The sequence below is a fragment of the Equus quagga genome, chromosome 3 (genome assembly GCF_021613505.1).
Source record: "Equus quagga isolate Etosha38 chromosome 3, UCLA_HA_Equagga_1.0, whole genome shotgun sequence".
Taxonomy (NCBI): Eukaryota; Metazoa; Chordata; class Mammalia; order Perissodactyla; family Equidae; genus Equus; species Equus quagga.
In genome coordinates this window covers 123,335,443-123,349,483 of record NC_060269.1, presented here as the reverse complement: position 1 = coordinate 123,349,483, position 14,041 = coordinate 123,335,443, and the positions used below count along the sequence as shown (strand labels likewise).

At 38.4% G+C, this 14,041-nt stretch overlaps 1 protein-coding gene across 6 annotated transcripts in view; it reads left to right on the top strand.

The window, feature by feature from the left end:
• The window catches only part of LOC124237040 (NEDD4-binding protein 2-like), an 86,514-nt gene that overhangs the window by 62,167 nt on the left and 10,306 nt on the right, over positions 1 to 14,041 (top strand). For all 6 annotated transcript variants that reach the window (XM_046656203.1, XM_046656200.1, XM_046656201.1 and 3 more), the window contains 3 exons: positions 5,880 to 6,018; positions 11,574 to 11,762; positions 12,986 to 13,154. In XM_046656203.1, coding sequence (XP_046512159.1) covers positions 5,880 to 6,018; positions 11,574 to 11,762; positions 12,986 to 13,154 — 497 coding nt within the window. The remainder of the gene's footprint in view (positions 1 to 5,879; positions 6,019 to 11,573; positions 11,763 to 12,985; positions 13,155 to 14,041) is intronic.

Genomic DNA, 14,041 nt, shown 5'->3' with positions numbered 1-14,041 from the left:
CTAACTACTGCCAATCCTCCTCTTTTTGCTGAGGAAAACTGGCCCTGAGCTAACATCCATGCCCATCTTCCTCTACTTTATATGTGGGACGCCTACCACAGCATGGCTTTTGCCAAACGGTGCCATGTCCGCACCCAGGATCCGAACTGGTGAACCCCCGGCTGCTGAGAATCGGAATGTGTGAACTTGATCACTGTACCCAGTCCCTGGGTAGAGTATTCTTGGCTGTAGATATTTTCTCTTCAACACTTTAAATATATCATGCCACTCCCTTCTAGCCTGTAAGGTTTCTGCTGTGAAGTCATCTGATAGCCTTATGGGGTTTCCTTTTTATATAACTTGTTGCCTTTCTCTTGCAGCTTTTAAGTTTCTCTCTTTATCTTTAATTCTTGCTTTTTAATTATAATGTGTCTTGGTGTGGGCCTCTTTGGGTTTATCTTGCTTGGTGCTCTCTGTGTATCCTGTTCCTGGATGTCTGTTTCCTTCCTTAGATTAGGAAAGTTTTCAGCTATTTCTTCAAATGATTCTCTGTCCCTTTGTCTCTCTCATCTCCTTCTGGGACACCTATAATATGGATGTTAGTGTGTTTGATGTTGCCCCAGATGTCTCTTAGACTGTCCTCATTCTTTTTTTTTTTTTTTTTCTGCTTTATCTCCCCAAACCCCCCCTGTACACAGTTGTATATCTTAGTTGCAGGTCCTTCTAGTTGTGGGATGTGGGACGCCACCTCAACGTGGCCTGACAAGCGGTGCCATGTCCGCGCCCAGGATCTGAACCCTGGGCCACCGCAGCAGAGCGCGCAAACTTAACCACTTGGCCATGGAGCTGGCCCCTGTCCTTGTTCTTTTAAATTCTTTTTATGTTCAACTTGGGTGATTTCCTCCAGTCTTTTGTCTAGCTCGCTGATCCATTCTTCTGTATCACCTACTCTGCTGTTGAGTCCTTCTAGTGAATTTCTCATTTCCAGTATAATATTCTTCATTTCTGATTGGTTCTTTTTTATATTTCCCAGTTCTTGGTTGACATTCTCACTGAGTTCATCCATTTTTCTCCCAAGAGCAGTGAGCATTCTTATGACTATTAGTTTCTACTCTTTGTCAGGTAGATTGTTTATCTCTGTTTTGTTTAGTTCTTTTTTCTGAGGATTTGTCCTGTTCTCTTATTTGGAATGTATTCCTATGTCTCCTCTTTTTGTCTCTTCTCTGTGCTTATATCTGTGTATTAGGTAGATTAGCTATATTTCCCACTCTTGGAGGAGTGGCCTTATGTAAGAGATGCCTTAGGAGGCCCAGCAGTGTGCTTCCCTCTCATCACCAAATGTTCTAGGAGTGACCGCTGTGTGGCCTACTTGTGTCTTTCTGTTGTGGCAGTGTTGTTCTTGCTGCAGGTGCCTGGGGAGGCGAGGCTGTCCCTATGGCAAGCTGGTTGTAATGCTTAGCTGTGTGTGGCTGCTGCAGTCCCTTCAGTCACTTACTGTACATGGGGAGCTCCAGCACAGTTGGCCCCAAAGTCGAATAGCACATTTCTGTTGCAGTTTTTCTCTTAAGTGAGTAGGCCCCCAGCGTGGCTGGTTGTTAGGCTCAGGGGCTTACAATTACTGTGGGCCTCTGCCTTGCAAGGCTTTTGTCAGCTCTCTAAGGAGTGCAGCTGAGTAGGGCCAGCCCTAGGCGTGGGAGCACCATGTGGCTGTTTGAGAAATACAAGTCTTCTGTAGCTGACTAGCCCCACTGCCTGCAGGGCCACACACTGCATCAATACAGTCCTGCTCCGTGCACACACACTGACACACTGAAGCACACTCAGTCACCCCACTGCAGAGGCCCTACACACACCACTAATGCAAGCCCACTCCTTTATGCATGCCCTGCCCCACAGAGGTGGACTCACTCACCTCCTGCAGAGGTTCCAGACACCCCACCTCTGTGGGCCCATGAGTTGCCCCAGGACTTGCTTTTTGGTGGGGCCTGTACGTAAGGCAGGCTGCCTGCCCTGGCTGAGCTGGATTAAATCTGTGCTCTGGTGGTGGGTCAGACTCCTGGGCTAAGAGCTCCAGTGGCATCTGCAAACATCTGTGTCAGCATGCCTGTACTAGGTCACAATAATGGCTGCCACCAATATCTGAGTCCCTGGGGAGGGGGTCCCAGCCTGGGGCAGTTTCACCTCTTGCTAAGGTGTACCTAGAACCTATCATGTGAGTCTCTTTTCTCAAAAGGACTGTACACCTTTCTGGTAATTTTAGGTTGCTTTCTGAAATGGGTGAATTTGTGCGTGGCCCCTTTAAGAGCAGGTTTTTTTCTGTTTATGCCTGATAGCTTTTCTGGGACTAATCCCCATTGTTGTTAATAGCCGGCAAAGCTAGATATTATGACATTTGTCTCGGTTGTGCTGAGTCCAGAAGCTGCTTATTGTGGTAACACTCTGCCGCTCAGATCCCTAACTCCTCCAGGGAAGTATTCGTACCTCAAGGTTGCTCCTGGCCAGCCATGAAGTGCCGCAGCCAGAACATGGCTTTCCCTCTCCAGAAAGGAATTTCTGTCTCCTCCACCTCGGTCAGCACTGTCCTTGTTTGGGAGGTTCTTTTTGTCTAGTTTTCCGTTCTCTCTCAGGGGTAATTTTTCCAAGAATAGTTGTAAATTTGTCCTGTCCGTGGGAAGAGGTGAGTTCAGAGTCCAACTATGCTGCCGTCTTGACATTGGATCCTGCCTTTAGGTTTTTGTGTTTGTTTTTTTCCTTCAATGCAGTGTAGGAATTGATTTTGGGATTTTTGTAACAGTAATTAAATGAGATTGGTCTGTGATTTTTCTGTTCCTGTTCTATCTTTGTCAGATTTTGGTTTGAGGGTTTTATTTAGTATTAGGCTTCATAAAATAAACTGGCAAGACTGCCGTTCTTCTCTATGCTCTGGAAAGCTTAATGACTTAGTATCTTGAAGGTTCTGGGCTTGTGCCTCTTCAAGGAGGGGATCTTTAGAACCTTTTAAGCTTATTACTTTATTCACGTTTGCTTTTTTCACGAGGCTTTTCTGGTAGTCTTCCAGAAAATCATCAGTTTTACCTTGGTTTTCAAGTTTATTATTGTCAAATTGTATATAATATTCTTTTATAATTAAAAACATTATTTTGTATTTGATCACATCCCTTTTCTTTTTCCTAATTTCTTTTCTGTTTTCTCTCTGTTTTTGCTCTTTATTAGATTGGCCCTTTTAAAGAACAAGCTTTTGGTTTATTGATCAAAGTCTGTTGTTTTAATGTTCCCTAATCACTTAATTTTGTTTTTATGTTTGATGATTCTTTTCTATTTTTGATGGTTCTTTTTGCTTGAAATTTGTTGATATGTTTTCAACTCTTTGCTTAGTTTGTTTCCTTTCAGTCTTTAGTAACAAATACTTTTAAGAGTATGAATTTTTCTCTGTATAATGTTTTGATTTTGACATATAGTACATTCGTTTTCATTATTTTCTAAATAATCTCTAATTCAGTTTGATTTTTCATTTACCCAAGAGTTTTAAATTTTCTAAGTGGTTTGATGGCTTTGATGGTGGAGGTGGGGCGGGGAGGGAGGAGGACTTTTGCTTATTTTGTTTTGTTGTATTGGGGTATAAGAATGTGACCTGTAAGAGTTCTTTTTGGAATTTGAGTTTTTCTTTGTGGTTTAATACATGATCAGTTTTTATAAATATTTCTGAAAGTGCTTTTGAAAAACATAGAACTCTGCATACTCAGCAGTAATAAATAAATATGTCACTTAAATCAGGTTTTTTTTTTTATTGAGTTATTGATAGCTTACAATCTTGTGAAATTTCAATTGTACATTAATGTTTGTCAGTCATGTTGTAGGTGCACCACTTCACCCTTTGTGCCCACCCCCCACCCCACCTTTCCCCTGGTATCCACTAAACTGTTCTTGGTCCATAGTTTTAAATTCGTCATATGAGTGGAGTCATACACAGATTATCTTTCTCTCGCTGGCTTATTTCACTTAACATAATTCTCTCAGGGTCCATCCATGTTATTGCAAATGGAATGATTTTGTTCTGTTTTGCAGCTGAGTAGTATTCCATTGTATATATGTACCACATCTTCTTTATCCATTCATCTGTTGATGGGCACTTAGGTTGCTTCCACGTCTTGGCTATTGTAAACAGTGCTGCAATAAACATTGGGGTGCACAGGACTTTTGGGATTGCTGACTTCAGGCTCTTTGGATAAATACCCAGTAGTGGGATGGCTGGATCGTTTAAATCAGGTTTTTAATGGTATAATTGCAATCCATAATTTCCCTATTTATTTTTGCTACTAACTTGCTGTTTTCTTCGAAATATGTGTTAAAATCTCCCCAGGGGCTGGGGGTTAGGGGCTGGTACTGGCATATGGCAGCTCTCTTCTATGGGGACCTAGGGCAAGAGGGCCTGATGTGAAATAACCCAGAATTGTGGTTCTCTAGGTAACGTAAGGGGGCTGAGTGAGTTCTTCCTGGGGATGGCTAGAGTGATCGGTCAGGACCCTCAGGGTAGGTGGTTGATTCCCTCCATTTGTCTGCCAACCACTGGATAATTTTCTCAGTTAGCAGTAGCTTCAAGTTCATCCTGGTAAGAAGGGTAGTTGGATTCGGTTACTGCAGTATATGCCTGAGGTATAATTTCCCTCGAACAACACCAGTGGTGGAGACTGGCTTCTAGCCCCATGAGTGAGCAAGCTTGGTGATTTTAAGGGCTAGACAGGATGTAGATAATTGCTGGTAGCTTCCAGCCCCTAGGAACCCCTATGTGTTGAGCATATATGAGGAGTGGGGTGAGAGGGCTAAAGTGGAAATGGTAGTCCCAAATGGTTCCTCTTTAAGGATTCTCTTTAACAAACTGAAGAACAGCAAAATATCACACTACTTTGGATAACTAATTATTACATTTCAAAAATATTCCTTTGTGGTCACCTCTTCGTTTTCTGACCATTGAGAGAGATCGGGAGGCTTAAATGGTCTGAAATAATGAGCAGTATAAAATCATTTATAATTTGCTTTGGAGTGAGTTTTTTTAGATATTAGAACATGAGTGTATCAGATATTTGTCAATTTTTAGAATTTCCTATTGCAGATAATGTAGTATCACCATGAAAATGTGCCTGAATAACGTAGGGGTGAGAGGTAGATACTGTTCTACTTTGTCCTTTCTGTATCCGCACTTAGAATTTCTTTGACTAGAACCCCGTGGTATAAGTAAAAAGTAAAATTTGGGGGGCTGGCCCCGTGGCCGAGTGGTTAAGTTCGCGCGCTCCGCTGCAGGCGGCCCAGTGTTTCGTTGGTTCGAATCCTGGGCGCAGACATGGCACTGCTCGTCAGACCACGCTGAGGCAGCATCCCACATGCCACAACTAGAAGAACCCACAACGAAGAATACACAACTATGTACCGGGGGGCTTTGGGGAGAAAAAGGAAAAAAATAAAATCTTTAAAAAAAAGTAAAATTTGGCACAATAAATGTCAGTTTAAAGATCTATTGTCTGTGTTTGATGTTTGAAGGAAACTGAAACCATGTGTGAATCCACCAAGGGACTTAAGAGGTATAGCTGATAAGATGAAAGAAAGCTTTGTTGTGGATATTCTACCTGGAATAAAAGATCAGAAAATGAATTAATTATCAATATGTTACCTTTTGGTATTCCTTCTAAAAATTAGTTTGGTGAGAATCTATACTTGACTTACCCTCTGTTCATTCTTGAGTCTTTCAGATATGCAATTAGCATTTAATTTCAATGTTTAAAACTTAAAAGTGAGCCAGTTTTTCATATTCTTCTAAAATGTTTGAAGGATTGCTTATGTTAATGTTTCCACATAACTTTTACTTTCGTTTACTGACATTATATTTGTACTTAAACTCTCTACAGCTATTCATTAGAACACACAGTGCAATTTCTAAACTGTGTTCTTGAAGGAGACCCTGTAAAAACAGTTGTAGCACAAGAGTTCGTTCACCAAAATGAGAATGTCCCTTCTCATACTGCACAGAAGTCTAAGGAGAAAAAGGTATAGAGTTACTCATTTTTTATTATAATGGAAAATAATTATATATGAAAATATAGTTGGTTCATTGAGATAATTTAATGATTATTTCTTACCATTTTGACTAGATCGGAAATTTAACCAATTTGGTTTAGAATATCTTTACTCAAAATAATGAATTTATAGATGATTGTTTTTTTCTTCAATGTCATTGTGCATGGCAAACACTTGAATTTCTGTGAATTTTTCTGTGTAGACTCTAGACAGTAGAGTATGAGGTTTAATTGAATAGCAGTAGGGTGGTAATATGATGTGTTTTATGGTGTAAATATGTGGACGGAATTGCTTAACCATTTGAGAAACTGCCAAACTTTTTTCCAAAATGGCTGCACCACTTTATGTTCTCACCAGCAGTGTATGAGGGTTACAATTTCTTCACATCCTCTCTAATACTTGTTATTATCTGTCTTTTTTATTATAGCCATCCTAGTGGGTGTGAAGTTGTTTTAAGGGTACCTGGGATTTGTTTTAATCAGGCATGGTAAGACACACAGACATGGAGATGTCATAAAGGAAGAAGTTCATTATATGCACAGATCCCTAGAAACAGGCATGGCCCACTACGCAGGGCCACATGAGGAAGCCCCAGGATCAGTCAGGAGGCAGAGAGAGTAGGGGAAAATGTGGGCAAGAGCCTTTATTGTGGTTTCTGTGGGAAGAAATGGATGAGACAGGGTAAGCAGGCATAGAATTGGATGGTTTGAATAATTTCAGCAAGCTCTGGGGCATAGGGACTCTTCTTACTTTTCTTCTACTGGCCTGGGTGATTAAGGGTATGTGGATGGTGGCCTGGAGTGTGAGAACCCCATAAAGGAAGTAGTTGGGGGTATAGGCTCTAGATTGGTTGGTTTGCTTATCTAAGGTGCTCTAGCAGGCAAGTTGTTTGCTGTCTCTAGGAATTAGCTAACCCTGGGGTGGTGGGGGCTGTCTCTCCAAGGGTTAGCAAGGCCCCAGATGTCAGAGCATCAGAATACAGGAAATAAAAGACATGATTAATACACAAGTGCTGTCTCATGGCTTTGATTTGCATTTCCCCGATGGCTGGTGTTGTTGAGCATCTTTTCATGTGCTTATTGGCCATTTATATCTTCTTTGAAGAAATGTTATTTATATCCTTTGCCCATTAAATTTTTCTTTTTTACTCTTGAGTTGTACAAGTTCTTTCTATATTCTAGATACAAGTCCCTTATCAGATATGTAATTTGCAGAATTTTCTCCCATTCTGAGGGTTATCTTTTCACTTTTTTGATGGTGTCCTTTGAAGCACAAAAGTTTTTAACTTAGATGATGTGCAATTTATCTTTTTTCTTTGTTGCTTATGCTTTTGGTGTCATATCTAAGAAACCATTGCCTAATCCAAGGTCATAGATTTACACCTGTTTTCCTTTAAGAGTTTTATAGTTGTAGTGCTTATGTTTAGATCTTTAATCCATTTTGAGTTAATTTTTGTGTATGGTGTGCAATAGGGGTCCAAGTTCGTTCTTTTCCATGTGAATATCAGTTGTTACAGCACCACTCGTAAGGACAATTCTTTCCCTGTTGAATTTTCTTAGCAACCTTGTTGAAACTGAATTGACTTGGGTTTATTGCTAGACTCTCAGTTCTGTTTCATTGTTTCATATGTCTGTCATTATGCCAGTACTAAACTCTGTTGATTACTGTAGCTTTGTAGTAAGTTTTGAAGTCAAAAAGTGTGAGTTTCCAACTATGTTCTTCTTTTTTCAAGATTGTTTTGGCTATTCCGGGGCCCCTGGCATTTCCATGTGAATTTTAGGATCAGCTTGTTAATTTCTGCAAACAAGCCATCTGGAGTTGTCACGGGGATTGTGTTGAGTCTGTAGATCAATTAGAGGAGTATTGCTGTCTTAACACTATTGTGAAGATGGTGTATCTTTTGATTTATTTAGGACTTAATTTCTTTCAACAGTGTGTTGTAGTTTTGAATATAAGTTTTGCATGTCTTTTGTTAAATTTATTTCTAATTTTTTTTGATACTATTGTAAATGGAATTGTTTTCTTAAATTTATTTTTAGATTGCACATTGCAAATACATAGAAATATAATTGATTTTGTATAGTAATCTTGTATTAGCTTTACACATTATTTTTAAACAGAACTTTATCATCCTGCTATTCTTACTTATTAATAAGACCACTCAGGAATAGCTTGATCTGCTCCCTTTTTCTTTGAATATTTCACCATCAATTAGTTGATTGATATATAGGACTTAGGTGTTTATGTGATCTGTTAGTGCTATACATGGGGCAGGAACCAAGTGATACCACTGATGCCTGTGTTCAACATGGATAGATAGGTATGGTATTATAAGATATAGAGAGAGTACAAGATGATGATGAGTCCTTTAAGGTCAAACTGGGAATGAAGATTATTCTTTCTCTCTCTTGATAATAGAGGAAGGCATGGTGGGTCACTACGATGATAGAGGAGGTCATGGGGAAAGGGGCTTGCTCAAAGTGGGAGATGATTGGAAGCTGTCATCAGAAAAGGAGATTTTGTGAGTTATGTAAACATTGGCCAAAATGTAAACTTTAAGTTACTCTGGAAATTTTTCTTAGCCTTTCTCACAAAATGTAGGCAGGTGTCACAACACTGATAAACATCTTCTAAGATGTGTGAGCAGAATAGTCTGTCTCTGATATTCCAGGACCCTAAGGGACCACAGATACTAAAGGGGAGTATCATGGTACCAGGAACATTTTGGTTTATCTGTTTTCAAGAAACTGACATTTCAAACTGTTTTATTAATACTTTTCTTCTTTAGGCTTTAATAAAATTTGTAAGATTGTTAACATCGGAAATGGTTTTGGTATTATATAGTATATCATGCTTTCAAGAGAATAAGTGGTACTAATTAGGTGAATTCCTAGGAAGCAAATATTTCACTTGGCTCCTGTTAATGAAGTTATAGTAAACCACATTACTGTGAAATGGATATAAAAATAAATCTTAGTTTTATTTTAAAAGAGAGTAGCTCTTTGAAAAAGCATTTCTCATTATATACTGTTTTTTTCTTTTTTAAAAATAAGAAGTGAAGGATCTCTTCCCAGAGAAACATCTATCATCTGTGTTTTTTAGTAGGAACACCAACAGAGACTCTAATGTTAAGAAATTTATGTTTATGTTTATGAATTTATCTTTATGGTGTTAGGCACTGTGGACTTTTCAGAGGTCATAGAAAGCTTTTTTATTATCCCTTCCCCCGAAAGTCTTTGATTTTGTCAGTGATGCAAACCATACACTCGTAGAATAATATAAACATTAATATGAAACAAGCTTGTGATTAAGTGCTGCTTACAGTGACATAAGGTTGTAGGTTCTATGAATATTCATATATGAGAGAGCGCCTTGTGTTCTTTCATAAAATAAGCTGGATATTTGTTGCAAAGATAAATTGACTGTATAGTCTCAGTTTTACAGATAATTGGCTCTGGTAATGAGTTAGGAGTATGGTGATGCCTTTATTTTATTCTTTTCTTCAACTCTTTCAAGCCTCTAAAGTTCCAGGTGCTAAGTAAGTACAATGTAATGAGTGGAGAAATTACACAACCAACTAATACTATATTTTAAATCAGTTTTTCCCAGTGTTTCTTGTCTTCTGAACTCCATTCATGGGCAGGAAATTTGAAAAAAAATTTTTTTATCAGTCAGCAATACATATATAATATGTCAACAAAAATAATCCATATCCAATCTATAAATGAAAATTTGGCTGAGTTTATTCTGAGCTTAAATCTGAGGATTATAACCCGGGAGAGTCTTTCCACAAAGGAACAGAGCACTCCCAAGAGGTGGGGGGGTATACAGGGTCATTATATACCCTCAAAGAGGATGTTTCACATATGATTGGAATGTCCCTTTTACAATAGTCGCGAGACTACTCTGTCGGCACAGTGATTGATGGAAATAGCAGATAGGTCTGTCTCGGTGAACACAGCAGGGTGGCAGTCTGTTGTCTCCAGCTGGGTGGTCACAGGTGAGCTGGGAGGTGAGTGCAGCAATCAGTTCCTAGCCTAAGGAAAAATGCTAATGTCGGGGGGAAGTTGCATCTTTATCTCAAGGGCCTTTGTTCTGGCCATAGGAAATGTCTAAGCAGATATGCAGTGCGTGCTCAATAGCCAGTCAGGCCCTTTTGGAGGAAAAAAAAGAAGTCAGGCCGAATTAGGTTTATACCAAATGGCTTCCTCATATACTCCAATATATCCTATTGCTTGCCATTTTTATTTGTCAAATATATACATATAATTTTTAGTATATATTATATTATATAAAAGTTCAAATCAGTATTTTATTAAAGGTATTATAGAGTACATTATAGTTATACTCCTTGGTAATATTTCCAACTTAATGACAATTTTCAGGTTTTATAAATTTAACAAGCAACCTATACTATTTAATGTACTTTCAATTAATTATATCAAAAAAGCATGATTTGTTAAAAAAATTGAAGTTTATATTTTTGGGGAGTTTTGGGATTGAATGTTTATAAAATGTTCATTAAATTACTTGGTATGGCTCCTAATGCCTGAAATTCTTTTAAACTTTTAAGAAAATCAACTTAAATCATAGTAGCTATTTTTCCCCCCTAAAGACATGCTAAGAAACATACCAGATTGCTGATTGCAAGCAGTTTTCTGCAAATAACACTTTGGAGAATAGGATAAATGAAAAGCCATATTGGATATAGAAGTCATTATATTTTGCTGTTTTTTAATATAGACTTTATATTCTAGAGACATCTGGATGTACTAAGAATTTTGTTCAGAAAAATGCAATTTTCCTATTTGGTGGAGAGCAGTGAGGCAAATTTACATAATAATTATTTTCATTACCTTATGTTTTGAATTAGAGTCATTTTTGCTTTGAGATTTAAGTATCCATTTTGGGTAACAATTACTTGATAGATGACTTTTCACAAATCTTATTGAAATTATGTAATAGTCAACACTACCATAGTGGATAGTTTGTAGTCAACTGATTGAAAACTGGTCCATAAACATACTTATGATTTTTATTAACTACAGGCATGATCACTCCACATGCCCTTCTGTTTTAAAGAGAATATTATTCAATTATTTTATTGATTGGTTTTTTAAAAATATAAACTGAAATATGCCATTACTGCTTTCAATGACTGGACCCTTTGAATGGATTTTCAAACTAAAATTTGGAAAATTTTGCATTAGGTAAATGTTTTATTCTTTGAAAATCTTATATTCTCTGTTTTGGCTTGATTTTGTGACCTAATTATACTTTGGCAGCTTTAGAGAACTTTCAACATTTCCTAAGGTAAGAGTGGTTAAAGAAGGGGTACCCGTATGGCATGAAAAGGTTAATGATAGTTGCTGAGTGCATGACTTACTACGTAGACACTAGGAGAATCTGTTTTCTGAGAAGAAAGATGAAAAATAGTACTGCCCCATTTTCATATGCATTTTCTGAGGATAAAGCCTGTATTTCCTACTTTCTTCATATTTTGCTTATTTTGTAACTTCTTATAGACAAAGAAAATGAAAGAGACTGAAGATGTACCAAGTGAACCATCTTTCCAGGATTTTGAGTACCCAGAGTATGACGACTACAGGGCGGAGGCTTTCCTGCACCAGCAGAAGAGGATGGAGTGCTACAGCAAGGCAAAAGAAGCCTATCGGATGGGGAAGAAAAACGTTGCCACTTTTTATGCCCAGCAGGTAAAGTAGAAAACCGATTATTATTATTTCTTTGTCACTCACATTGTCCGAACAGTCTTAAAGCAGATAAAACTCATATTGTGACAAGATTAAGTTATTCTGGGAAATGTAAGTTATATAAGTGACATAAATAAGGTATCCTAATAGATAAGAAATGTATGGTTCTGAGAATTTCATCTCCTTTGAAATGCCCCATTTCCGTGGTTGCTTTTGCCTTTATGGCATACATGAACTGCAGTTTACTCTGACAGTCCATGTTTTCTCTTAAGTTAGATTCCATCATTCAGTACTATTTCTAAACAGATACAGGTTTTCTGGAGGAAAAACAGCGTGATGTTAATATTGGCCATCTTATGGTGGGATTACAGGGGACTTGTGCTTTCCATCAGGTTTTAATTTTTAGTAATGTATCACTTTTGTAGTGAGAAACAGAAAATTACATTAATATCTTTCAGGAAAGTAAAATTTCTACCTGGGCTCGTTTGGCATGGTATTACAAGAAACCTGCCTGATTTACTTTTTGTGGTTCCATGTGGCTTACTTTTTCATGAGAGAGCAGAGAAAAGTATCAAACTGTTCTAATGCTGTGAGCCCTAACAGCACACCTTGAGGGATGGCTTCAGGGGTAACTATAAGGTGTTGAAAGGGATGAGACCCAGGATTATCAAAGGATAAACCAGTGGATTTTTTTCTTGAGATGGGTGGTGTTTAAGTTTCCCTCTTCTTGATTTTTGCTTCAGAAAATATATAGGAATGATGATTCACTTGTTTAAGAACTGTATTATTAATCCACCAAAATTCACCTTAATTTCAGCATATTCTTGCATATTAGCCCATTCCATTATTTAAAGTTTTAGATTTATTTATTTTCTTTTTTGAGGAAGATTAGCCCTGAGCTAACATATGGTGCCAATCCTCGTCTTTTTTGCTGAGGAAGACTGGCCCTGAACTAACATCTGTGCCCACCTTCCTCTACTTTATACGTGGGATGCCTGCCACGGCATGGCTGTGCCAAATGGTGCGTAGGTCCACACCCTGGATCCAGGCCGGCGAATCCTGGGCTGCTGAAGCAGAACATGCAAATTTAACCACTGTGCCTTCAGGCTGGCCCTTACTGTTCCCTCTTTTGTTCTGTCTTTTGTTTGGGGCACTGTTTGTTTCCTCATTGCCTACCAAGTAGCAAATATCAAAAGTGTTTACTGGTGATGTGTTCATAATTAAAGGGTAGTCTCCATGAACAGAAGATGAAAGAAGCCAATCACCTTGCTGCTGTGGAGATCTTTGAGAAGGTCAATGCCTCCTTGCTGCCACAGAATGTTTTAGATCTCCATGGGCTGCATGTGGATGAAGCTATAGAACATTTGATGACAGTTTTACAGCAGAAAACTGAAGGTAGGACTGTGATAATGACAAATTTTCAATAGAAAATATGTCTTTGCTTATGTTGATATAACTTGTAAACTCAGGAAATTCTGAATGTGCAGCCTGAGGATATCTGTGCCACATTTATAGATGTTTGTATTAGGCTCATTCTTCAAGGGATCCCTTGGGAAAGAATTCTCATTAGCATGACCATTAGCATTTAAAAAAAATTTTCCTGTTTCAGTCATTTGTATTCCTTTGTTGTATTTACTAAAGGGAGGGCATGGTGTAATCTGAGAATCATCTTACTTATAAATGGGACCTTTCAGAAATTATACGTCTTTGTTCAGTAGACATTTATCAAAGCTAACAGATGGGGCCGGCCCTGTGGCTGAGTTGTTAAGTTCGCACACTCCACTTCGGGAGCCCAGGGTTTTGCCAGTTCAGATCCTAGGCATGGACATGGCACTGCTCATCAGGCCATGCTGAGGCGGCGTCCCACGTATCACAACTAGAAGGACCCATAACCAGAATACACAACTATGTACTGGGGGCTTTGGGGAGAAGAAGGAAAAATAAAAATAATAATAAAAAAAAGAACATTAAGAAAAACCCTAACAGATATTTATTAGATATCAGTTGTTCAATAGGTGTTTAATAAAATACAGAAGTAAATAAGGTGATAGGATTTTTACAGACTTATCACAAAAGGCAGGATTTCTGAGTGTTTACAGTATGGTGATGTTCCCGTCTCCCTTTCTGCTTATATTTTCTTTGCAGATCAATAGGAAGGGCCACTGCCTGCCTCTTGTCTAAGTTCTGCCTCTTCCCAGGGCTTTGGATGAGGATCTTTCTCATGCTTCCATTCAGTATCTTGTACTTCACATACATTAATGTATCTTGTTGGTTTATCATCT